Source organism: Fundulus heteroclitus, chromosome 13 (genome assembly GCF_011125445.2).
Source record: "Fundulus heteroclitus isolate FHET01 chromosome 13, MU-UCD_Fhet_4.1, whole genome shotgun sequence".
In the NCBI taxonomy this organism is placed as follows: domain Eukaryota; kingdom Metazoa; phylum Chordata; class Actinopteri; order Cyprinodontiformes; family Fundulidae; genus Fundulus; species Fundulus heteroclitus.
Window position 1 is genome coordinate 3,015,942 of NC_046373.1, and position 25,256 is coordinate 3,041,197.

The 25,256-nt window shown below is 39.2% G+C and overlaps 2 protein-coding genes across 6 annotated transcripts in view; both read right to left on the reverse strand.

Annotated features, from left to right (window-relative positions):
- Positions 1 to 416: 416 nt before the first annotated feature.
- LOC110368069 lies at positions 417 to 14,037 on the reverse strand. 3 transcript variants are annotated; one of them, XM_036144895.1, is made up of 11 exons: positions 13,783 to 14,037; positions 11,571 to 11,672; positions 10,178 to 10,267; positions 9,247 to 9,336; positions 8,320 to 8,409; positions 7,394 to 7,483; positions 7,015 to 7,104; positions 2,725 to 2,827; positions 2,148 to 2,205; positions 1,998 to 2,064; positions 417 to 1,879 (listed from the first exon to the last, which is right to left on the reverse strand). In XM_036144895.1, exons 1-11 carry the CDS (start codon positions 13,959 to 13,961, stop codon positions 1,645 to 1,647), a joined length of 1,194 nt encoding a protein of 397 aa, XP_036000788.1. In that variant the 5' UTR covers positions 13,962 to 14,037; the 3' UTR covers positions 417 to 1,644. The 3 variants fall into 3 exon arrangements, with proteins under 3 accessions (XP_036000788.1, XP_036000789.1, XP_036000790.1); XM_036144896.1 differs by lacking the exon at positions 7,394 to 7,483; XM_036144897.1 differs by lacking the exons at positions 7,394 to 7,483; positions 8,320 to 8,409; positions 9,247 to 9,336 and having other exon boundaries at positions 13,783 to 14,035.
- Positions 14,038 to 16,616: 2,579 nt separating this feature from the next.
- LOC105934269 (E3 ubiquitin-protein ligase SMURF2) overlaps positions 16,617 to 25,256 on the reverse strand; it is a 78,833-nt gene continuing 70,193 nt past the window's right edge. For all 3 annotated transcript variants that reach the window (XM_012874177.3, XM_012874176.3, XM_012874175.3), the window contains exons 13-20: positions 24,962 to 25,065; positions 24,767 to 24,881; positions 24,413 to 24,591; positions 22,454 to 22,591; positions 22,200 to 22,320; positions 21,889 to 22,090; positions 20,306 to 20,381; positions 16,617 to 20,027 (exon numbers count right to left, since the gene is read on the reverse strand). In XM_012874177.3, coding sequence (XP_012729631.1) covers positions 19,928 to 20,027; positions 20,306 to 20,381; positions 21,889 to 22,090; positions 22,200 to 22,320; positions 22,454 to 22,591; positions 24,413 to 24,591; positions 24,767 to 24,881; positions 24,962 to 25,065 — 1,035 coding nt within the window. In that variant the 3' untranslated portion in view covers positions 16,617 to 19,927. The remainder of the gene's footprint in view (positions 20,028 to 20,305; positions 20,382 to 21,888; positions 22,091 to 22,199; positions 22,321 to 22,453; positions 22,592 to 24,412; positions 24,592 to 24,766; positions 24,882 to 24,961; positions 25,066 to 25,256) is intronic.

Genomic DNA, 25,256 nt, shown 5'->3' on the forward strand with positions numbered 1-25,256 from the left:
ATGTTCTTCAGCAACTAAAAAGACAAAGGAAACTGGATTTCTCACTTTTATTGCTGTTATGACTTAAATAGTTTAAAATGGCATCTTGTTTTACTGCGTCATGGGGAAAACTTTAGAGTTTAACAGTGCCAAACTAAAGGCCACGATGCAGCAGATCTGATCATTTAAATGAAACTATAAACAGAAATGGCCTTAACAGAAATGTGTGATTAATACAATTAATTTCAACTGTCATTACAGGTAATATAAATCCCGGCATCTGATTGGTCAACATGTACTTTAGCTGCTGGCCAATCACCTTATCTTAAACTGTTACCTTTACTGGCCGACCTAGGGCTGATATGAAATAATCGTGATTTAAACTTCATTAATCAATCTCCACATTTACTTGAATATGCATTACAGAAAAGAACAGATTTGCAAGAAAACATTGTATTTTATTTTTTTATTGCCAACCAGAAACAGGTCAATTTAACATTTGCATCCTGAGACTGGGCCTCCACATCAGTAGAAAAACACAGAGTTACAAAAATGTACCTTTGCCATCACACAGGGCTGAGATACACAGGTAGGCAAAAGAAGTGTTTTAATTGAGAAAACTGTCAGTGTATGGCCATAGTCTTTAGAAACTCTGGGCTTTATGTATTTGCCTAATTTTCTTTATCCAACGATCCACAATTGCCACACAGTGGCAGCCCACAAGGGATGCGTTAAATGCAGATGACTCATTCCATTGGAATATATGTTGCAATGACAAAAATATAAAAACAAAAAATGTGCATGTGGCCACACATCCCACATGTGCTCACACAGAAAGAGGTTCCTTTCTTCATAATTAGTAGAAAGGAACCTAGGTTTTGTGGGCGCAAGAACCACAAAAGATATCTGAACCCTTGTTTGGATTTCTTAAAAGATCATCTAACTGGGAAGGTCGATCTCCTACAACCGTGACAGCCTCAGATTATTTGTATTGACCGTATATGCAGATACTGAACCATATTCAGTAAGACTGATGGAGAGCAGCACAGATTTAACGGGGTTCTCTAAAAATAACGCACCACGCTCCAATGGAAGAAAACTCTGCGAAGTGACCGTTCACCCAAACCCCAAATCTGAGACTTTTATAAAAAAAAAATTAAAGATGCAGCCCATATGTTCCAGAGTACGTTGTCATTACTTCCTTGTAATTTTAAAATTGATGTTTAGAAATGTATTAGATTGTGGTAACACTTTGACAAACACTGATGCTCTTCAGCTTCTAGCAAGAAAAACTGTCGACTGACTGTATAAAAAAAATAGTCATCTAGAAATACCAGTTTTGTTTTTTTACTTAAAAGGAGCGTATGACGCGTTTAAATCCTTCGGCTGTGGTCTGTGTAAAGTGGCACTATGCTTTGGTCTGAATCCCTTATTTAGCTGCAGCACAGTGTTCCCTAGGGGAGGGTTAACCGCAGACAAATTTCCCCTCTATGGCACTATTAAAAGGAAATAATTTTATTTCTTTTGAGGCAACCAGGACGACAAAAACCAGGAGGCAAATCCCCACGGACGAGTGTGACCTTTGAGTTACACCCAGCAGATTTAAATAAGCACCAGCCTGCTGGTCATCCGCTGTATGGAGAAAAGTCTGTCTCATTAATCAGCTCAAGCTGCTGTTAGTTGCCGTCTGTCCGTTATGTGCAGATCCCCGTCTTCCTCGTCGGAGAAGCCGTCCGGCAGGTTGGTCCACTCGAATCTGTTGTCACAGTAGCAGCACCTCTGGTTGACGACGATCTTCAGGCCTTGAACGCGTTTCATCACCCTGCAGTGGCGGCTGCATCGCTGGCAGGACCTGAAGAGCTCGAGGATGCACGCTTCGTCCACCACGAACTCAGACGAGCTGACGGGTGTAAGGAGACACACGGACGGGTAAATTAAGTTATTCAGATGCCAGTGAATACCGTGTAGAAAGAAAGTGAAAGCTTTCAGTCTGGATCTTAGCATCTAGAGGAGCGAACCTTCCCAAATCCACCAGGTAGTAGCCATCTCCCACACTTAGTGAGGCGCTGATGTCTCCATCTTCATCTGTACATAGAGAAAATTTTTTTTAATCATTATCCGTGCAGACATTAGTGTCATAACTCCACTAAAAGATAAAGTCAACTCACCTTTATTTTCTTTATTCTCTGACACATCTTCACAAGATGCAGGTTCTGTCTTCACCTCCTTGACATAAGAAGTGACAGAAGGTGTAGGAAAAAATGGGAAAAGATTTCATAAAAAAAAAAAAAAAAAAAAAAAAAAGGAGCACATGTTTTAAATGAGTTTTGGATTGATTAGATGTATAAAAAAGTCATCTGAACATGACTTAAAGTTGCAAATTTATTTCAAGTCTGACCAATGTTTGTAAAAAAACAACCTAATAAACAAGATAATGAAAACTGCAGCTACATTAGATAAAGTGGCTACAGTTATTTTATTGGTTACACATCAATAAATTAACAGATCATTTCTGGGGCGCAGGCGGGACTGTTGCCTGGGGTGAAGTCCCAGCCTGGGGATCTCCTGCATAAAGTTCACATGTTCTTGTTGTAGATGAGGAGTTTCTCTCCGGGTACTCTGGCTTCCTCCCACAGACCAAAAACACGACTATTCGGGCTAATTCAGAGAATCCAATTCATCGTTTTTTGTCTCCATGTTGCCCTTTGGCTGAATGGCGGCTGGTCAGGTAAGAGAGCAACTTACCTGTTCAAGTTCTGAAGATGGATCAGAGAGAGAAGCCATGCTGTCCAGCTCAACTTCATTAGATGAACTCACCACGGGTTCTTCTTTGATGTAAACACTTTCTCTGAGAAACAAAAATTAATGCCTCAGTTTAATGCTTGTATCTCTGCTAAATCTGTTATAGTTACTGAAATGCTGACCATTAACAACACGCACAGTGAAGGGTCCCGTCACCTAGACTAAGCTGAAGAGCTCCTTTGTAGCCTCTACACTGCAGAAAGGAAACTAAAACTAACATTTTCTTGAAATGAGTGAATTTGTCCTTGATTTGAGCAGGCAAGTTTAAATTATCCACCAACGAAACAAGATTTTTAAACTTAAAATTGTGCAGTATACCATATTTATTTCTAAAGCACTAACAGCAGTCACCAAAGACAAACAAAATAAAATAATAATAATTCAAACGGGTTTTAAAAACAGAAAGATAGTGGGGCATGCCTGACCTTCAGCGGCAGCTCATTCCATAATTGAGGAGCCAGAGCTGCAAAGGCTTTGTCTCCTCGGGATTTATAAAAGGTATTTGGAACTGCTAAAAGCATCTGGTCGGATTATCTAACAGCCTGTGGTGGCATATAAAGGTGCATCAGTTCAGACAAATAAGGGCTAAAATCATTCAATGACTTAAAATATATATATATATATATATATATATATATATATATATATATATATATATATATATTTTATCTTTTTTAATTTTGGGCTCAAAACACTCATTCCTTTGGCAGAGAATCTTATTTAGCTGCTCAAATCAAGGACAAATACGCCAATAAAATATTTTTTTACTTACTTTTTGTTCCCTTAATTGATTTGACATTTGACAGCAGCTCATATTCAATTTCAAATCCATCTAACTGGTAGTCATGATTAAATTGTTTTTATTAAATGATCAAATTTACATCTTCTGTAAAACATTAACTCCACGTTGGTAGAGTTTTCTGTATTTATAAACTATATTATCAGACATATTTCCTCCCCTGTCTAAAACCCTGGCCTCTATAAACCCTTGTGAACCAACGGAACTATTTAATATCGCTCGTTGTGACGCGTTGCCATGGTCACTAACGCTATTCCAACCGTCTTACTGTTAGAGCCAGCGCAATGATTTAGAACAATCAGACTTTTTGACCGAACTTCATTTACAGGTATCGTATATATATCACTTTTTAACGGACACCCAGCAGCCAATCAGAATCGAGTATTCACCCAAACCATGGGATAATTCCCGTTAACGGCTCTAATAACCATATTTTAATGTACACGGGGTTCCGAAAATGACGAGACGCCCCCGGTGTGAACTCCACTTCACACCGGAAGATGAGACCCTGGTTTCCAGTTCCTCACTTCCGGTGTTCCGGGTGTGAAGGTCGGTTCCCCTAAAATAATCTGTTCCCCCTCAGAGAGATATTTTAAACTGTCTCGGTTCTGAGAAAAACTAAGATTTTCAACAAGCACGCCTCACACGTACCCCCCGCTTGCTGTCCGCTGCAGCCCCCCCCCCCCCCAGGAGCCCACCCGTGGACGCGCAGGCTAGTAAACAGGGCTAACTTTGACTTAGCAACAAGCTACAGAGTACATTGAGATTTGCGCTATCCGCGGTGATATTGTAACCGTCTCCATCTTAGCTGTGCAGTTATAAAAATGAATACGCGATACGTACTGGTCGAGCAGAAACGTTGCTAACTTTGCATCGGTCTTGAATCCTTTCGATAGGCGTAGCTTCCTCCACCGCTCAAAAGCTACTCCGATGTTTATCCTAGTTTTGTTTCGGACCTTGTCTTCTTCCCTCTTTTTAGCTTGCTTTTCTTCCTCGGTCATCTTCTGTCTCCCTTTCTTTGTTATCTGGGTAGGTGGCAATCGAGAAATGGGCAGTTTTCCTGTGACGGTAGGGTTTGTCCCTGCCATTTTTCCGCACGCGCGCAGCACAAAGCTCTCGTGTGTTTCCCTGTGTCGGGAGCGCGCACTGCAGTCAGACAGGCGGATCTGAAGGTCTTCACACATCGACTTGTCGGTGAAACGAAGAAACGTAATCATGTCAAGGTTGTTGCTTTTTTTTTATGTTTTTTTTTTTAAACATCTCATGTTAAAGCACGAAACAAAGCTGCTCTTGAGGTTTTTTTTTTACAGTTTTGTGTAACTTTTTTTTAAATCGGCACCATAATCAAAGTCTTCCAACTTGTTCACTTTAACCTTACGGCTATCTGCAGCTATTTATAATTTTTTTCACTGATTTAAAAACAAAGATGGTAGCTTGCTCTGCTGAAAACAAAATTCGGCTTCCTGAAAAGACTGAAATGTAGGCTTATTATTCTGATAAAACGTGATTTCAAACGTAAACATGACATAATGAAAGACATTTCTAGTTGCGGACGCCTGCCTAGAATGAAGCAAAATTCAGAGGTGGGGGACCCAGGTTCAGAAAGCTAAAAACAGGTGCACAGATTAGTTCCAACCATTTACATTTTCACCTCCACAGCATACGGGCCATGGTAAAGTGAAAAGGATGAAGGATATCCAGGCAGGGTTTTTACTCTGAAAAATCCATCCCCGCCACTGTGAGCTGAACAGACTGGAAGAACCGACAAGCGGATAGACGCTCCTCCTATTTGATGATGCGGTGAAGCAAGCTGGATGAAAATTCACTGTGTTGTCATTGTGAGTTGTTCGCTAGAGAGAGGCGAAATGTCAAGCGACCAACACGAAAATGTCCCTTTTCCGCGTCTCGCGTGAGCGCATCTTTGAACTTAAAGCGGCAGAGTAACTTTTAGCCACTGGGGGCGCTAGACTTGTAACTTTCAGGTTTAGTGCCCCTTAAGGCCAGTGCCAACACTGCACTATTGCATAAATAAACCATCTCCCTTCGTGTTTTGGAACCTGATAGCAGACCACTTTGGACCAGCAGGTTAAGAAGTCATCGAGTTATTTGTTAAGACAAGGGCCACATCCACACCTCTAGATTAAATCCTACATAAGAGGACAACATATATGTCTGATTGAGACAGTGTCTTGCCTGTGGTCAAAACCCAATACATTAAAAACTGATCTAAAAAGGAGCTAATCATGAAAACCTCATAAAAATGTATATGACTCAATTTGAACCAAAAATAAATAAACAAATGTGGTTTATTGAACAGGTTGAATATTAAATAACTTAATGCAATGTTGTGCCATACTGCTATGTTTTGTTTGTTATTTCAACTTTTAGTTCTGTCTTTTTCTCTTCATAGTAGGTACACCTGGTCTGGCGTTCTGTTAGCTGTGACACCATCCAGGGGAGGCACATCATCTGCTATAACCATATAACATTGAAAGGATTCCTGGATCAATGTGTGCTTTTTTTGTGTCTCTGCTCTGTCTTGTCTAACCCCCAATCAGTCAAGGCAGATGACCATTCATAATGAGCCTGGTTCTGCTGGATGTTCCTTCCTGTTAAAGAGGAGTTTTCCTCTCCACTGTCGCTTCATGCTTGCTCAGTATGAGGGATTACTGCAAAGCCATCAACAATGCAGACAACTCTGCACTCTTTCATGAGGAGTGAATGCTGCCTGTCAACACTCAATGCAATCTACTGGGTTTCCTTAGATAGGAAACCTTTTGACCAGTCTGTATGATTTGATTGAACTTGACTTTGTAAAGTGCCTTGAGATGACATGTGTTGTGAATTGGCGCTATATAAATAAAACTGAGTTGAATATGATAACTTTAATGTAGCCTTTAATACCATCCTAGACTCAATTGGCTTTGCTCAAATTGTGCATAAACTGACATTCTTGCCTTCATACTTTGGACCTTGTGTTGACATATGGTATTGATTGCAAAGAAATAATAGTATTTATTCACAGCCCTGTCCTATCTGAACATTTTCAAATAACCCTTTGAGTTCAATGCACCTCTGATAAAGATTTACTATAGTGAAATCTTTTTTTAGACTATGCTGTAGCAAAGAGTCTTTCCCCCTTTTAATTTCTTCACTAGGCCTATATTGACAAACAAACCTGTAGATCAGGGATCTTCAATTCCAGTTCTCAAGGTTCAGCGTCCTGCAACTTCTATGAGTCTCTGCTTCAACACACCTGACTTAAATAATCAGGTCATTAGCAGGTCTCTGGATAACTTGACTGTATACTCAGGAGGTAATTCAGTCTTTTGATTCAGGGAAACAAAGTTGCAGGACACCGGACCTCGAGGTTTTCATTGACTGGATGTGAATTATTTAGATTGTGCCTTCAATGTGTGATTTACACCACCAACCTTTTAGGATCACAAGAGCCTGGGACACTAGACACAGGGGGTCCGAGAGGTTCATCTGTGCCTTTGCATGGTGTAGGATATACTCGGTCACTGCGGTCATAGATGGACAGAAAAAAATAGACCAAAAATAAAAAAAATCAGGACCACATCAGAACCAGTCCAGTTCCAAATGGATATGTACCACAGGATTCTAAGTTAGCTATTATTAAAACTTTGCTCAAGAAACCTTTTCTTCTTTCTGACCAGAGACAATATATTAGACCAGGTCTACGGCAACATCCCAGGATCGTGTAAGGCTGCAGCAGCTATAAAGCAGAGAATAAAGCTTCTTTGATCCTTAATATAGTCTGTGTGTGAATAAATGATTTACACCACCAACCTTTTAGGGTCAGAAGAGCCAGTGACACTAGACACAGGAGGTCTGAGAGGTTCATCTTTGCCTTTGCATGGTGTAGTATAAACGTGGTCACTGCGTTCATAGATGAAGAGAAAAAAATAGACCAATTAATCAGTGCACAGAAACACTGCCCCAAATATTTGATTCAATGACAGAAAGATACTTATATTCTTTTTTTTTTTGGAAATTCAATGAAGCCAGAACCTTGGTAAAGCTTATATAATGTATTTACTGTTATAAAAATGTCATCACTTATGGGTCACTAATGTACAGTAAGTAGTACTGTTTCCTCTTGAACTGCATAGAAATAAAAAAACTAAGCCAACCAAGCTGATCCTCATTGGGTGATTTTTTTTCTCCTGAATTAGCCAAATGGCATTTATTGCACAGAAAAAAAAAGCTTGTGCTAAATGCCAGATGAAGTGACAGCTGTTAGCTTCTTCATCCCCGTTTGGCATGACCTTAACAGCACCGTATAAGGACATGTGTGAAAATGTATGCAGCAGGCTATAAGATAGCTATAAGATAGCTTACAGGTCTAACGTATTAAAATATATTATACTTTTGGAAAGCAACAACCATGCTCCAACTAAAACTAATATCAAATAGTGATTTTCAGGACCTTTAGCATAGGCTCTGAACATGAAACTGAACCACATTAGAATCAGTCCACTTCAAAACGGATATGTACCACAGTATTTTGTTTAGCTATTATTAAAAATTTATTTAAGAAACCTTCCCTTTTGTTCCATAAATTCATAGAATTTCGGACCAGAGATAATATATTAGACCAGGTCTACTGCAACATCCCAGGAGCGTATAAGGCTGCAGCAGCTATAAAGCAGAGAATAAAGCTTCTTTGATCCTTAATATAGTCTGTGTGTGAATAAATGATTTACACCACCAACCTTTTAGGGTCAGAAGAGCCAGTGACACTAGACACAGGAAGTCTGAGAGGTTCATCTTTGCCTTTGCATGGTGTAGTATATACGTGGTCACTGCGTTCATAGATGAAGAGAAAAAAATAGACCAATTAATCAGTGCACAGAAACACTGCCCCAAATATGTGATTCAATGACAGAAAGATACTTATATTCTTTTTTTTTTTGGAAATTCAATGAAGCCAGAACCTTGGTAAAACTTATATAATGTATTTACTGTTATAAAAATGTCATCGCTTATGGGTCATTAATGTACAGTAAGTAGTACTGTTTCCTCTTGAACTGCATAGAAATAAAAAAACTAAGCCAACCAAGCTGATCCTCATTGGGTGATTTCCCCCCCCCTGAATTAACCAAATGGCATTTATTGCACAGAAAAAAAAAAGCTTGTGCTAAATGCCAGATGAAGTGACAGCTGTTAGCTTCTTCATCCCTGTTTGGCATGACCTTAACAGCACCGTATAAGAACATGTGTGAAAATGTATGCAGCAGGCTATAAGATAGCTATAAGATAGCTTACAAGTCTAACGTATTAAAATATATTATACTTTTGGAAAGCAACAACCATGCTCCAACTAAAACTAATATCAAATAGTGATTTTCAGGACCTTTAGCGTAGGCTCTAAACATGAAGCTGAACCACATTAGAATCAGTCCACTTCAAAACGGATATGTACCACAGTATTTTGTTTAGCTATTATTAAAACTTTATTTAAGAAACCTTCTCTTTTCTTCCATAAATTCATAGAATTTCGGACCAGAGATAATATATTAGACCAGGTCTACTGCAACATCCCAGGAGCGTATAAGGCTGCAGCAGCTATAAAGCAGATAATAAAGCTTCTTTGATCCTTAATATAGTCTGTGTGTGAATAAATTATTTACACCACCAACCTTTTAGGGTCAGAAGAGCCAGTGACACTAGACACAGGAAGTCTGAGAGGTTCATCTTTGCCTTTGCATGGTGTAGTATATACGTGGTCACTGTGTTCATAGATGAAGAGAAAAAAAATAGACCAATTAATTAGTTCAAAGGACAAACGCCGCAACAAATATTTGATTCAATGACAGAAAAACATTTATATTCTTTTTTTTGGAAATTCAATGAAGCCAGAACCTTGGTAAAACGTATATAATTTATTTACTGTTATAAAAATGTCATCGCTTATGGGTCATTAATGTACAGTAAGTAGTACTGTTTCCTCTTGAACTGCATAGAAATAAAAAAACACTAAGCCAACCAAGCTGATCCTCATTGGGTGATTTTTTTTCTCCTGAATTAGCCAAAAGGCATTATGGCATAGTAAAAAAAAAAGCTTGTGCTAAATGCCAGATGAAGTGACAGCTGTTAGCTTCTTCATCCCTGTTTGGCATGACCTTAACAGCACCGTATAAGGACATGTGTGAAAATGTATGCAGCAGGCTATAAGATAGCTATAAGATAGCTTACAAGTCTAACATATTAAAATATATTATACTTTTGGAAAGCAACAACCATGCTCCAACTAAAACTAATATCAAATAGTGATTTTCAGGACCTTTAGCACAGGCTCTGAACATGAAGCTGAACCACATTAGAATCAGTCCACTTCAAAACGGATATGTACCACAGTATTTTTGTTTAGCTATTATTAAAACTTTATTTAAGAAACCTTCTCTTTTCTTCCATAAATTCATAGAATTTCAGACCAGAGACAATATATTAGACCAGGTCTACTGCAACATCCCATGAGCGTATAAGGCTGCAGCAGCTATAAAGCAGATAATAAAGCTTCTTGATTCCTTGATATAGTCTGTGTGTGAATAAATGATTTACACCACTAACCTTTTAGGGTCAGAAGAACCTGTGACACTAGACACAGGAAGTCTGAGAGGTTCGTCTGTGCCTTTGCATGGTGTAGGACATACTTGGTCACTGCGGTCATAGATAGACATAAAAAGAAAAAAATAGACCAATTAATTAGTGCACAGACAATCGCCGCAACAAATATTTGATGCAATGACAAAAAAAAAACATTTATTAAATGGTAAAACTCATACAATCATTAATTTACTGTTATGAAAATGTCATAGCTTATGGGTCATTATTGTACAGTAAATAGAGATGCTTCCTCTTGAACTGCGTATAATAATAGAACTAAGCCAACCAAGCTGCTACTTGTTAGGTTACATCTTTTTTTTCCTGAATTAGCCAAAAGGCTTTTAATGCACAGAAACAAAAGCGCGTGCTAAATGCCTGATGAGGTGACAGCTGTTATCTTCTTTTATCCCCATTTCCACCACTCTGCTCCTGGATCAGTGACTTCCTCAACAACAGGCCCAAGGTGGTGAGGATAGAGAAGCGCACATCCGCCCCACTGATCCTCGACGCCAGAATGCCACAGGGTTGTGCTCTCAGCCCTGGTCTCTTCATCCGTGACTGCTCTGTGTGGATAGCATCAACTTCCTGGATCTCCTCTGACCTCTCCTGGACTCAAAACACCTCCCACCTGGTAAAGAGGGCTCAACAATGGCTCTTCTTTCTCAGGATACTGAAACGTACTGGACTTTCCACTAAGCTGTTAAAAAACTTTTACAGAGCTACCATAGAAAGCATTTTGTGTCTCAGTGTGAAGGTGTGATACGGGAGCTGCCCAGTGCAGGAGAGAAAGGCTTTACAACGGGTGGTGAGGACAGAACAGGGGATTGTGGGATGCCCTCTACAGGCATTAGAAAAGGTTTAAGTCCAGAAAAATGTCAGACGTATTACCACAGATCCCACCCACCAGGGCGACGCACTGTTTGTCCCACTTCAATCAGGGAAAGGATTCAGCAACATAAGTTCATAATCTGTTCTGTTACAAACACACTACTGGTTACACAGGTTTTTGATCTCATGAAGATCATTTATACTTTCAATGGCAAGTGTGTATTCACACATTCAAATCTCTGTCTTGTTAGCCATCCGTGTACAATTCTACAACTTAATTACTGCACAATATTGTAAACTGCTGTCCGACCTTTTGACTTGAAAATTAGTCCACCAGCTGCTAAGGACGATATACACGTTGGGCAGTGCAATCAACTATTTAAAAAATAAATGCGGAGATTATGTCTTATGTGCATTTATGGTTATTTTGAGCCAATGTCTGTCTCACCAAAATTTTTATTATGGTAACACATGATGGCAATAAAGCTTCTTGATTCCTTGATTATAGTCTGTGTGAATAACCACCAACCTGTTAGGATCAGAAGAGCTTGTGACGCCAGACACGGGGGGTCTGAGAGGTTGAGCTTTGTCTTTAGATGGTGGAGGACATCCTTGGCTACTGCGCTCGTAGCTGGATGGAAAAGAATAGACAGAAAATAATAGACCAAAATAAATAAGTGCACAGACAAATGCCAGATATTATCTACACTAATCCCTGAATCTTTCAAACCCACTTTGGGATTTGTGAAAGCTTTATTTTGCATGTGGACCGCACTAGAACCAGTCTGGTTTAAAAGCCACAGTGGTATAATTGTAATATTACTCTACGCTAATAGGATAATATACTACACTAATAGGAAGCATGACTCTGACAAAACTTTAAAAAGGCTAAAAGGGGTGTGTGTTTCTGTGGTTGTTGGGGGTCTCTACAATAAAATTCAGCCTAATTAAAAACAACAAAAGAAATGCACAACTTCAAGCTTGTAATTTCCTTTATCAATAATGCATTTCTTGTTTTAAAACAATTTCTTTTGTGCGTCTATAAAGCCTTGCACGCCTCTTCCAAAGATGCTGCATTTAGTTAAAGGTTATGGAAAACAAACCAAGAAATATATTTTTTTTAGAAACATTTGTTTTCCCCTTTCCACAAACAACTCATACCTTTTAGACCCTGCTCCTGCTCACCTCCTACTACCCTGAGCTACCATATATGTGCTGACAGGACCCCCCGCCCTTCAGAAAAAGGACTTGCTCTTTTCAAGGCGCTTGTGGCAATAGTTGCCTTTATTCATTAGAACAGCTTCATCGTGAAGCAGATCGGGGCCCATTTGCTGAATATTCTTCATCACTTTGCTTTCTTTTACTGCTCCTACATACATTCCTTACTGTCATTTTATGTTTTTGGTCGATTGGATAGATGTATTAAGGTTTATTGTTACACTTACTATTTCTTTTTTTTATTTTCACATTTGTATATTCTGTAATAAATATCTCAGCCTGGACAGTAATGATTGATTAATGAATTCTAAATGTGAAAGTAATGTCTAAACCGGGACTGGCGACCTCAGAAAGCAGCACTGCTAACATGATTATAAGACAACCTTTTCCAGACTTCTGCTGAGATGGTTTTGCAGCCGTCTAGCGGGTCTGACAGTTATTGCGTTATTTTGTCCAGTTGTGCGTCATCATCGAAGATGATGGGAACCCACTTCTCTTTGAAATTAAACTGTGGCTTCACCTCTTCAGAGACAATGTCCTGTAAAATAACCAAAGACAATTTCTCCCCAAGAGAAAGAGCTTAATAGCTCTAAATATTTTGTACACATAAAAAGAGCAGTCAAAAGAGGCTAAATCTTTACTGGGGGTTTGAGTTATCACATTATTTACTTTTAACAACACTACTGGTTATTGTTTATAAACCGTCTATTTAGATCAAGAGTTGTAATTAATTACTCTGCATGTACCAATTGTCAGTTTACAAGTTCTTTTAGTTTTATTGGCTGGAGCAGTTAAGATTTTCTTTTGTTAATTTCTCTTTCAGATAAAATCCATACTTTTGTAACTAACAGCAATATGTTTACTCACCTTGGCACATTAACATACAGGATTAATGCTCAGCTCTTCCAATCATTTCCCTCATACTTTCAACAATCAGAGATCATTTGCAACTGAAGCAGGACACCAGGAAAGCAAACTATTCTTCTTGAAAGACTGCCACGCTTAAAGAAATTGGATGTCTGGTGGAAGCGCATGTAGCTGAAGTTAGAGTTTTGCAGACATGTACCTTGGAGCATTAATCTATAAAGGCTAATATATTTGTCGATCAGTTTTCTCCTCCCCATCCCATTGGTGTGTCTTCTTATGATTATACCGTTTTCAAGAGTTTTGCATTTAAAAAAGCATTAAATGGGCCTTTAGTGTCTGTGAAAGCTTTATCTGATTTGTGAAAGGTCGGTAAAGTGGATTTTACAGATCCTACTATTTGGGTACAATAATTTAATCCATATTTGAAGGGTTTAAGTGCTGTAGTTTTTGATGCTAGAGCAGATTCAAGAGGCTTTTTTCAGGAAATGTAGGTAAGAAATGCTCGTCACTTTTTAAATAACTGCGCACGCGCAAGGCCATCTCCGCTAAACACGCTGATTGTCGTCATGTAAGGCTGGGAAGTTACGCCAGAGACGTAGAAAACTTTTCCGAGCAGGAATTGGAAATACTCTGTTTAAATATCAAGCCGTAGTTACCTGTCCATTAGAAACTTTGCAAAGGAGGCGTCAGTGGGAATTCCAGTCAGCGCTTTCAGAGCACGCCATTGCGGGAAAGAATCTCCCAAATACACTCTGGTCTTATTTCTTTTTTCTGATGCCTTCCTCTTATTCTCATAAACTTGGAAGACAGTCTGCTTCTTGCGACTCTGCGCCATTTTCAAAGTAAACTGTGAGAGCAGCGGAGCTACGATGTACGGCTGAAATCGAAGCTCGCCGGATACTACATAAACACTAGAAGCGCGCATGCGCAACAGCAACGGACGAGCACGCACATTGGACGTTACGCGAGGACGTCACAATGACTGGCACGTGGGATAAAATGAAATCAACTTGCAACCGGGGTTGATTTTCCAAAATTGCACCGTCGTAAAGATGCTCAGCTGTTCTGGTTTCTCCGTCAAGCCAGGCTCGGTTGTTTTGAGCTTAGCAGACAGGCGAACGCAATGAGAAGTCGAAAAAAACGGCAGTACAAACAATGACTAACACAGTGAAAGCATGAACATGCACACAGAGAGAGAGAAACCATTCCAATGTTACTTACAATCGTATCAGCATAAACGCGAGGTCCGCGTCAGCCTTGCAGCCTACTCTTTCTTTTAGCTCTCGCCATTGGGTAAAAGCTTGCCCGATGTTCACCCGTGTGCGACTCCTCTCTCTGTCCAGAGCCTTTTTCCTCCTTTTTTCCTGCTCCGACTTGGGCTTTTGCTGTTTTTTGGCTGGTTCCGCCATGATAACTGCACAAACCGCCACTGCGCTAACAACGAGCATGCCGCAGCCTTTCACTGGGGACTTGTAGCAGTTCTCGCCGAAAAGCAAGACTAACTCTCGCGATGCACAGACTTCTGAGCCTGTGGGTGCGAGCCGAGGGCTCCTGCAATTGCATTTCCCCTACAGACCACCAGGGCGGCCGAGAAAACCTTTGTTCGACCTGAAACGACTCATTTAATCATCCAAAACGTTATGGAACACATTAATTAACTGACAAATGTTGCATAGTATGCCTTTAACATTTGTACTTACGAGTTATACTTATATACAAAATACTTAAGCGGCATATATGCTGTAAAAAGGTAGAACAAAAACAAAACAGAGAACAAAAAGAGGAAAAGTAAACCAAAACAAAGAATAATAGATTACTAAAATACATTGTTACACGCTGCAAAGTTTTATAATCTTGGAGTTTTAAGGGCATTAACAAAGATTAGAAACTTGTTGGTGGAAAAAAAAAAACATTTTGGAGTCAATTTCTTAAACTTGGAATTGTGTATAAAATCACAAGTATTGGAATTGTGTTCGCCAAGAAAGTTTTTCCGGCGTTCCAGAATCAGTCCGTATATAATGTCTTTGAGACACACTTTCCCCAGCTGAGAAACTTTAGGATGTAACCACAAAACTATCCAGCCAAAATGCTTCTGAGAACAAACAATGAAAGAACAAATGCTCAGTAGTTTCAACGTCATTTTCTCAAAATTAACAATTGCCTTTGGACCCAAAACAAAGATGCAAAAAGTCACTGGAAGGGTATATACACCATTGAATATTTTATAATGAATTTTCCTTAGCTTTGGGGGGAATAGGGAACTTGCGTATGCAGAATATATACCGTGTCTTGGGGAAAGAATTGTAAGACTGAAAGGGATAAGAAATATAATTTAGTTCTGGAGGGTTGTGTGGAATAGGTTCCCTGGAAATGAAAGTGTCCAACTAGGACCAGAAGTAAATCTTTATATATGTTTTGGACCTGACAAAATTTCTAAAACATTTTATATACTATATACTTTGTTTTTCTGTAAAATCAATACTGTTATTCTGCACCAATCTGGACGTTCTGTGGATGGATTATTTTTGAAAAATAAATAGTTTTGATGAAAAGGTTTTAATTATGAGCTCTGTGTTCTGGTTGTCAATACCAGAGTGGTTTTCTAACAGATCAAGCCAGCATCCAGGTTATCGACTAGCATAACAAGCCAATAAAAACATTTATATGCATTCAAATAGAAAAGGAACATTGGTCACTCAGATTGTACTGTCCTAGGCGATTTATTGGATTAATGAGATATCAACTTTCAAAGTTGCAATCAACAGTGTAACATCCAGTTTTTCCAGACGTTAGTTTTAAATGATCAGTGTAATTTTAGCAGTTATTATTGTAAAAAGTTCTCCTTTCAAACACTGAATAAAGCCACTTGCAAGAATATATAAAGTACCATTGGCTTGACTGATTTAACAGGGAAACCATCCGGTGCCCAAATGATCCGTTTATTTCTGCAACTTTCACTGCGGTGCATTTTATGTGTGGTAGCCATATTGTATTTTGAGCTTTGTGTTAATCGTGGGGGCCTCCAACTCTCCCAAGTAAGACTTCAGAGGTTAAATTCAAAGCTTGCAGTTATTTCTTTCCCCACCTGGAACTTAGAAGTCTTGACTTCCAAGGTAAAATATAACACACTATTATTTATAACAATTTGCTTGACTAGCATTGACTTTATTTCAAGTCCCAACACGGAAGGTAAGTGGAAGACACCATAAATATTATAAATATCTATTGACTATTACTAATTGTATGAAATATGTAAATAATACAGGCATTTGTGTTTCCTATGAAATATAAACATAAAACTGTGCTACACATCTCAACTAACTAGATCTCAACTAACGGTTCATGACGTGATGATACCCTCGGCTTATTCAACACAACTAAGAAAAGCTTATATTGCCAAGTGGAAAGCTTAATGTAATGTCAAATATCTTTGAAGATTCAAAACACATTTTAAGTTTCAGGACCAAAAAAAAAAAGACAACGCACATTGTTCTATAAAACATACTGCTGTCGGGTTCAAACAGCGTATTTTTTTTTATTGCTCAGTGTTCTGCAAGGGTATAAGAAGTTTCTTACTTTGCGTCTTTATTGTCCTTATGTACAAGTGTAAGTTACAAACTCACAGAGCAGCTAATGTGGAAACTATAAACACATGTATACCGTTAAAATAAATATAAAATCAAAGGAAATATGCCATAAAAATGTCTTTTAAAAAAAACGTCTTTTTTTTTTTTACTGAATTGAATCAAAAGTCTAACATTTACACACAGATTTGCACATAAATCTTGACTAAGGGCCCACACAAGCATGCAGGTACATTATGTTGCATCCAGGTTTTGTTGTTTCAAACCCCGCGGGCTGCCTGTACTAAACATTCAACGACTTGCCGTGGTTTGCAACAGGTAAACCGACCGTCAGTACGAAAAATTTTATAAACCAAGGCTGCATTTTTGTTTAATCATTATTAAAATCTAGGAGGATCTGTGGGTTTGTGGCTGCAAAGGTCTGCACTAAGGGGGGTAAAAAAAAAAAAAGAATCAAAGGGCAGACATTTTTTTTGTGTGTGCAAATATGATTCAAATCTGCTTAAAAAAATAACCAGTCCAATAACTATTTGGTAAATAAAAAAGGTTTTAGATATTAAGTTTGAACCTGCATGTGCATAATGTGTACAAAAGAAAATAAAAAAAAATCCAAAACAAAATCAAATAAATTTAAAACGACAAGAGGACATGTTCTCATCTCCTCTAGCCTGATATAAATCGGATATGAAACCGCTTCATGGCTGCAAATAAAATGTATACATATGAAATTAATATTTTAATATTTCCCCTTGACAAAATATTTAAGAACAAAAAAAAAAAACAATCTGAAATACATTAACTCAAGTGTCCATCCATGCCCGCCCGGTTGATTAAGGAGCTCCTCACGGTTTGCTCACTGGCGTTCAGAGACGCTCGATTATGGTTTTACCCATTAGATCAGGAGCAGCTTCGCATCTAAAGCTCAGACTTGAAACAAGATCGAAGCGCAATAATAATTGTAGCGCCGCCATTTTGATCTCCCATTGTGAAATGGACCTACAGAATAATATTTGCACCAAGACCGCCTTACAAGGGAGAAAGGGCCTCCAAATTTTAGGTTCTTCACATATCAGCCTAATTCATGTTTTTTTTTTAAAGAAAGAAAAAGAAGCTAACTTCACCTGAGAATGCAGAGAGGTCTGTGAAAGACAACAACATGCGTGCAATTAAAACGGAAAAAAGAAACAAGCAACAATATACAAAATAGCTATATCTTTGTACATATATACTTAAAAATTACAGGTCTATAGATACTTTTTAATCTGTGTATAACTAATATGGTTGCTCACACAAAAGAAAACATGACACACTTTTAATCCGACATGAAAGTAGCACTCCTGCCATCACTGCGCATTTTGTAAAGTGCTCTGAAGTGTAGAGAGAGAGACAGAGAGAGAGAGAGAGAGAGAAACTCGAAACCTAGGCGGCGAAGAAAAGCCATCTGCTTCAGCCAGTTTTAAATCCACCCCCCCCCCCCCTCCATCCTGTGTGTGTTATTGTCCTTTTTCACTTGTGATCCGACATCAAGCGGTCTGGGTTTAGCTCGACGGGATATCGCAGGCATGCGTACTGCTGCAGACGGACGTGTGCAGAGGTTAGGCGGGAAGATGAGCCCAAAAGGTGAGGTTCCATCAGGCCTGCAGTGAGATTCAGCAAACCGAACGGGTGACGGTGAAATGGGATTACAAACGCATCTGCCCTCGCACACCGGCACAGACGTGCAGTGCCCACAGAACGATTCATACCCCTTTGAGATTTTTCACATCTTGGGTCGGTGCTCGCAAACTTCAACATGTTTTATTGGGACTCTCTTGGGCTCGAACACAACAAAAGTAGTAAGAAATCGTAAAGGGGGGAAGGAAAATGACAAAAAAAAAAAAAAAAAGACTGAACTCCAAAGAATTTGGTGTGCATACATGCTCAGCCCCTTTTTACTCAGACAGCCCTAAATAAAATCCTCCAAAACTGCAAACCTACAAAAACATTGATGGCCAACGTGACGAGCCATAGATTTTGCCCTGGATTCTGCCTCAAAGCGTGTCGGGAACACAGCAAACATGTAGACGATCAAACTAAAAAAAATCACGTTTTTTGGGCTTACATGCAAAGAACACTCTTCGTCCGCCGGGACAGGGAAGCTGGCGAAGGTTGCTCAGAAGATGGGTGGAGCTAAATACAGGCCAACGATGGAAGAAAGAGGTTCATCTCCCAGCAGGACAACAAACAGCAGCAAACATACAACCGGATTTACAAAAAAAAAGGGACTGTTTGGATCAAACGTGTTGGACTAACCCCGACCTAAACCTGAAGGAGTTATTAATAAAACTCCTCGTCCGATCTGTCTGACTCTGAAATTTCTGCCCATTCTTACTTTCCAAATAGCTCAGTCTTTGCTCTCAGGAACAAAAGCATGGGCAGATGTACTTGCAGTGAAGTGTGGCTCTATAAGGTACTGACTGAGGAGGGGGGGGGGGGGCTGAATGTAAATGCACACCACAATTTACAGAAAAACTGAATCATGTATGGCTGTAAAGTAACAAAACGGGAAACGATTTAAGGGATACTGGGACGTCTGCAAGGCGAAGATGCGGCCACCCTGCGGTTATTTGGGACATAAAACGCCTTTTTTCTTCTCAGAACTTCTCAGATGTTCGGTGCGGTTCTTGAAAAAAAATACAAAATGACTGCTGGTGTGAAGAAACGAATCATGGACCCCACCCCTGCTTTGGATTTAAAAGATTTAGAACGAATCATTTAAAAACATGAAAGCTTTCCACTGAGGTAGGATGGACTGAAGGTGCTCCGACGGGCGGAGGACACCAACTCTGCAGCCGTGAGGACGTGTTGAGGGGTTTGGGACTGAGCGACTCTGCTACCTGCAGTGTTACGGATTCAGTAGCATGAGGAAATCAAAAGTAGTAGATCTTTCTTCTGACACGTCAAAGGAGGGGGAAGAAAAAAAAAAAAAGAAGAAAAAAAGTGAAGCCGTTTGTTGGGATGTTGAACGCTAAGCTGGTAACAAAGCTTCCTAATTTAATTTGATCTATTCTCTTTTTCTGAGTACAAAAACAAGGACTCCGACCATAGAAACAACCGCAGGACGTTGGAGCGTGGGCGTCGGTGAGAGGAGGAGGAAGACTGTAGGGCCGGATCCCCAATGAACGTTTCCTCAGAGTCCAGCGCAGACGCACCCAAAACCCACCCAGACCCCGCGGCCTCATTCCACCGCGAAGCCGCACGTCTCCTCGATAGCCGTCAGTAGCTTGTCGTACAGTTTGTCGTAGCTCTCGTAGGGAGGAATGTCGATCCGGTTGAAGCTGTAAAAGGAAAGGAAAGGTAGGGAGGGAAGAAAAAAGATCGGCGTGAATAACTGAACCGGGCTCACAGGAACATCTTCTGTTTGGGGAGAGAGAGATCTGACGGCTCTCAAATTTAAAAAGGAACAAAACCAAAAATGACAACAGCTGCACATTTTCAACCAAACCTGAAAGAGAAATGACAAAAATATCTTTCTTTTTTTTTTTTTTTTTTTAAATCCTGACAATAATAATGTTTTTTTGTTCAGCGACTAGCTCTCTGGAGGATGCATGCTCACCAGGTGTGGGCTTTGGGCAGGTTATTGGCGTTGGCATCGATCTGATGGATGGTGAAGAGTCTGGGTCCTGCAGCCCCTGAAATGAAAACATGAACTATGAGATGTGGTTCAGGGACCCAATCGCACAAGTCGGGACATTTATTTCTTTAATTATGTTTTTAAGAGACCCAAACATGTTTCCTGACCTGGCACTTCCAGGCCTTTTTAACGTGCATATTATCGTATTTTGAGCTGTTTTTAATTTTGAAGGGTGCTTTATAAATACATTTTTATTAATTAATTGATAAGAAGAAAATCTCTGTCCACACGATGAACAGAGCTTGAGGGATTGATGCAGAATCAATGGCTGAACTCAACCAGCTGGTTTTCTTTATATACCAAATTTTACCAACTTACAATATTTGATCAATTAATTTTGGTTTTACTGTTATAAAATTAGGTTCAAATTGAACTATTTAATGTTATGATGATCTAAATGATATGATTGGACGGATCTGAACTGAATTCTGTGCCACTGCATGTGAATTAAACATGTTTGTAAATCCCCTTCATGTGGAGTTTGTTATTTGGCTTTCTTTAAATAAAGCTGATCTAACAATTTAAACAGTACAATGAGCACGCTGTGCGACAGCGATCCACTCCATACTTAGCATGGCTAAAGATTTAAGAGAGATTTTTCTACAATTCTTAAGCCATTAAGCAAATGATTTTAATCCTATTTGTGACAAAATCAAGACAGTAAAAACAAAACAATCCAAATTTAAACTATATTTGGTGGTGGGCATGTGTAAAGAAACTCGTTGGATATTAATTTTAAAATAGTCACCATTTGCTAAAAAGCTTTCTTACTATTAAACCTGGTTTGAAAGTGGATGACAGATTTTTTTACTTTCTAAAACACTTGAGGAAAGAATATTTACTTCCAATTTCACAAATCACGAAATAACACATTACTGATGCTGGCTTTAAATTTGCCAACGGCCATTTCCCATCTTTTTTGGGTTATCTGGCATAAATTAAATCAGCTCCTTTTCAAAATACACCAAGCACAGATTCTTTAAAGAAGTTTGTGTATTTTTATGCAAAAAAATAAAAAAAAATGCATTAAGAATTTGAACTGAACCTTTCATTTGAGGCATTTAACCCAACAGGATATATAGAGGGTTATGTTTGTGATGTCACTGATGTGGCTAATAGATGATAAAGAACATAATTTGAATACAAATGATAGGAAAAGGACATTTCTGTCTAGAAATTCCTGTTTTTATCTGTTAGGAAATGCAAGGAGGAATAATGTCTGAAATGTCAAACATTTATCCAGACTTGGAAAAATTATTAATCCCATTTTTTCAGTGTGCTTAAAAAGCCTTTATATGATTAATCTTGATCGTGTTTTGCCACAGATTTCACTAAAAACAGGAATTCAAGCTGCAAACACAGCTGACCCACGAACAAAGTGTTTTTTTTTCTTTTTGCCGCCTTTCGATAGCGGATCTCTGAAGAAGAGGGAGAGCAGAAGCTGCGCCTGATCTCAGCTCTCTCTGAGGCCATCTGGTAGAAAGAGGGCGAGCGACGCTACGTACCCTGTAAAGCCTTGAAGCCCTGCAGCGGGACTCTCGACGAGCCGGTGACGAACTGCAGGAGCCGGGCCCTCCTCTCCTCGTCGAACGACTCCACGGCTTTCCAAAACCACTTGACGATGTTGCTGTCTGGGGTGCAGTGTTTCAGACGGGTGTTGGACTTCCAGTCGGCGATGTCGATCTTTCCCAGGCCGCACACGATCAGCTGAAAGCGGACACACGTGCAGTCACCGTTGAAACGGGGGCTTCTTTACACGGTTGAAAAAAAAAACAATGAGTTGGGTTTCTTGGATGGCTTCTTCGTGTTGACGCACCTCTAACTCCTTCTCGTCGAAGGCTTTGAGCAGGTGCTGTGGGATGACCTCGTTGAAGCCTTTCTGGAGAGCCAGGAACTGAGCCTCGATGCCGTGAAGGAAACGCCAGTTCACATACAGCCTGCAGTAGAGGGGGGAGCAGGAAAAAACGCTTTCTACCTCAGTTCCTTAAGACACCACAACATTTAAAGTAAAGAGGCGGGGGCCTGTTGTGGGCCTCAGCCTTGGGATGGCGCTCATATCCTGCTCTGTACCTGACATACTCCTTCTTGGTCTCCTCCGTCACCGGGAGGCTCTTCCCGTTGGGCTTCAGCTCGTGTGGGATGATTTCTCCGTAAGCGTTGTGCTCGACACAGAAGGTGTGGTCCAGGACGCCGGTGATGTCGTTGTCCCTGAGCAGGAGGAAGAGCATTTACCGACAAACCTCTCCGTCTTTATGACGATAAAACAAGTCTTACTTCTTGATATTTTGATAGATCAAAACCTTTTTAAAACTCATTAAATATATATTTAACAGATAAAGCTACAACAGGACTATTGTTCCCATTTTTTTTTTATATTTTATTGCTATTAACTACTTTTAATAAATATCTTTCGGTTTGGATCCGATTAGATAACCACTGTATATTGACAGACATGTTTATAACCGCTTGTTAACCTATTCTAGTCTTTGCGACCACAATTTTAAATAGATTACCAACATAAATGACGGCAACTAATAAGTCCCCATTTACACAATAAAATAAGTATTTGTCATGTATCAAAAACAAACCTCTCCGTCTTTATGACGATAAAACCGTCTTCCTTCTTGATATTTTGATAGATCAAAACCTTTTTAAAACTCATTAAATATATATTTAACAGATAAAGCTACAACAGGACTATTGTTCCCATTTTTTTAAATATTTTATTGCTATTAACTACTTTTAATAAATATCTTTCGGTTTGGATCCGATTAGATAACCACTGTGTATTGACAGACATGTTTATAACCGCTTGTTAACCTATTCTAGTCTTTGCGACCACCATTTTAAATAGATTACCAATATAAATGACGGCAACTAATAAGTCCCCATTTACACAATAAAATAAGTATTTGTCATGTATCAAAAACAAACCTCTCCGTCTTTATGACGATAAAACAAGTCTTACTTCTTGATATTTTGATAGATCAAAACTTTTTTAAAACTCATCAAATATATATTTAGCAGATAAAGCTACAACAGGACTATTGTTCCCATTTTTTTTTTTAGATTTTATTGCTATTAACTACTTTTAATAAATATCTTTCGGTTTGGATCCGATTAGATAACCACTGTATATTGACAGACATGTTTATAACCGCTTGTTAACCTATTCTAGTCTTTGCGACCACCATTTTAAATAGATTACCAACATAAATGACAGCAACTAATAAGTCCCCATTTACACAATAAAATAAGCATTTGTCATGTATGAAAAAGTGAGAAAACGTAACTTTTTCCAACTAATGCATCTTTGTGTTTAGATGTTCTGCAGACTCGCCACCAGAGGGCGCTACAGTTAATGTAGTTGATCTGTTTCCTTTTGACGTGACAATCGTTTTGTTTTTTTAAAGCTCAAATGCATATTTTTTACTTTTCCCTACAAAGAGCAGGGGGGTTATTTAACACAGCTGTGTGTAAATTAAAGCTGCAGGAAAATCTTAATTAAAAGTATAAAAAAACATAAATAAAAAACATGGAGCAAATCATGCAAATAATCTTTTATACACTGCAAAAATAGACCCAGAAATAAGAAATTTTTTCTTAAAATGAAACTATTTTTCCTTGATTTGAGCAAGTAAATAGGACTATTTGCCAATGGAATAAGAATTTTGCACTTAAAATAGGAACAATTCATCTCTGTCATCTTATTTCAAGTGCAGTATATCTAATTATCTTGTTTTAGGGGTAAAAATACTCATCCCATTGGCAAAAACTCTTGATTACCTGCTCAAATCAAGGGCAAATACATTTATTTCAAGAATATTTTACTTATTTTAGGTCTCTTTTTGCAGTGTAAGCATCTGATCCTGGTATCAAAATTGACTGTTGATCAAAAACGAACACCACTTCTCTTCGTCAAAGCTGCTTAAAAGAGCTTGAGAATAGTATTTAAAAAGGCTTCATATGTCCACATGCCCGGCAGCTGTGCTCAACTCCTGATTGGTGAAGAAATGCGTCGCTTCTTACAAGATCCAAACGAGGCTGTTGTGGAGGTCGGGGTCGACGGACTCCATGTCGTCCAGCGTGATCGGCTTTCCCAGCAGCTGCTTGTAGAACGGCAGCGTGAAGCCTCCGTCGATGTAGTGGCCGTGGAACACCGCCATGCCCATAATACGGCCCACAAAATGGAAGTACGACAGGTGTTCCTGCAGATCACAATAAACAGACACCGTTTACCTGCATTCTGACTATCAGCACTAATGATCAATGTAAAAAAAAAAACATTTCTTTACTATAAACAAATCTTTCGTTAGCATATGTGAGCATTAAGTTCTTACAGTGTCAAATATTCAAGCAAAAAAAATTTGACAATATTCTCACTGGGTTGACAGCAGAGTCCGGGTTAATCTGCAGAGTGTAGATGTCGTCTCTGGAGTACTGGAACAAGCCGTAATATGGGTTCAACATCTCGTGTGACAGCAGGTACAACCATTCCCTGAAACACAGTTTGATTCGGCTTGAAACCTCGAGGCCAGATGTGTTGAACGCAAACATGTGGAACCGGCAACAACGTACCGAGCTACTCCTCCGTAGTCCAGCCCCTCCTCTCCTCTGAATTTTATCATCAGTCTTTTCCAAAGATCCTTTGGACGCATCTTCATCACTTGCCGATACGACTCCTGAGATTCAGCACAGACGGTAAATCGTGACTACGCAGTGAAATTAGCAAAACTCTGCGTTACTTTGACAAACTATAAAAACACGTACGAAGGCATGTTCACGTCAGCAAAGTGGGTGCATTAGGCCAGCGTTGTAAACGAGCGCTAGTGCTCAAAACAGCTTACCTGGTTAAATAAATGTTCAATAAAAA

Coding starts and splice junctions, on each gene's coding strand:
- LOC110368069 (XM_036144895.1), bottom strand. CDS start 13,961: ATGGCGCAGAGTCGCAAGAAGCAGACTGTCTTCCAAGTTTATGAGAAT. Junction 8,410..9,246: donor GGCTCTTCTGACCCTAAAAG/GTTGGTGGTGTA, acceptor CTATGAACGCAG/TGACCACGTATATACTACAC. Junction 7,484..8,319: donor GGCTCTTCTGACCCTAAAAG/GTTGGTGGTGTA, acceptor CTATGAACGCAG/TGACCACGTTTATACTACAC.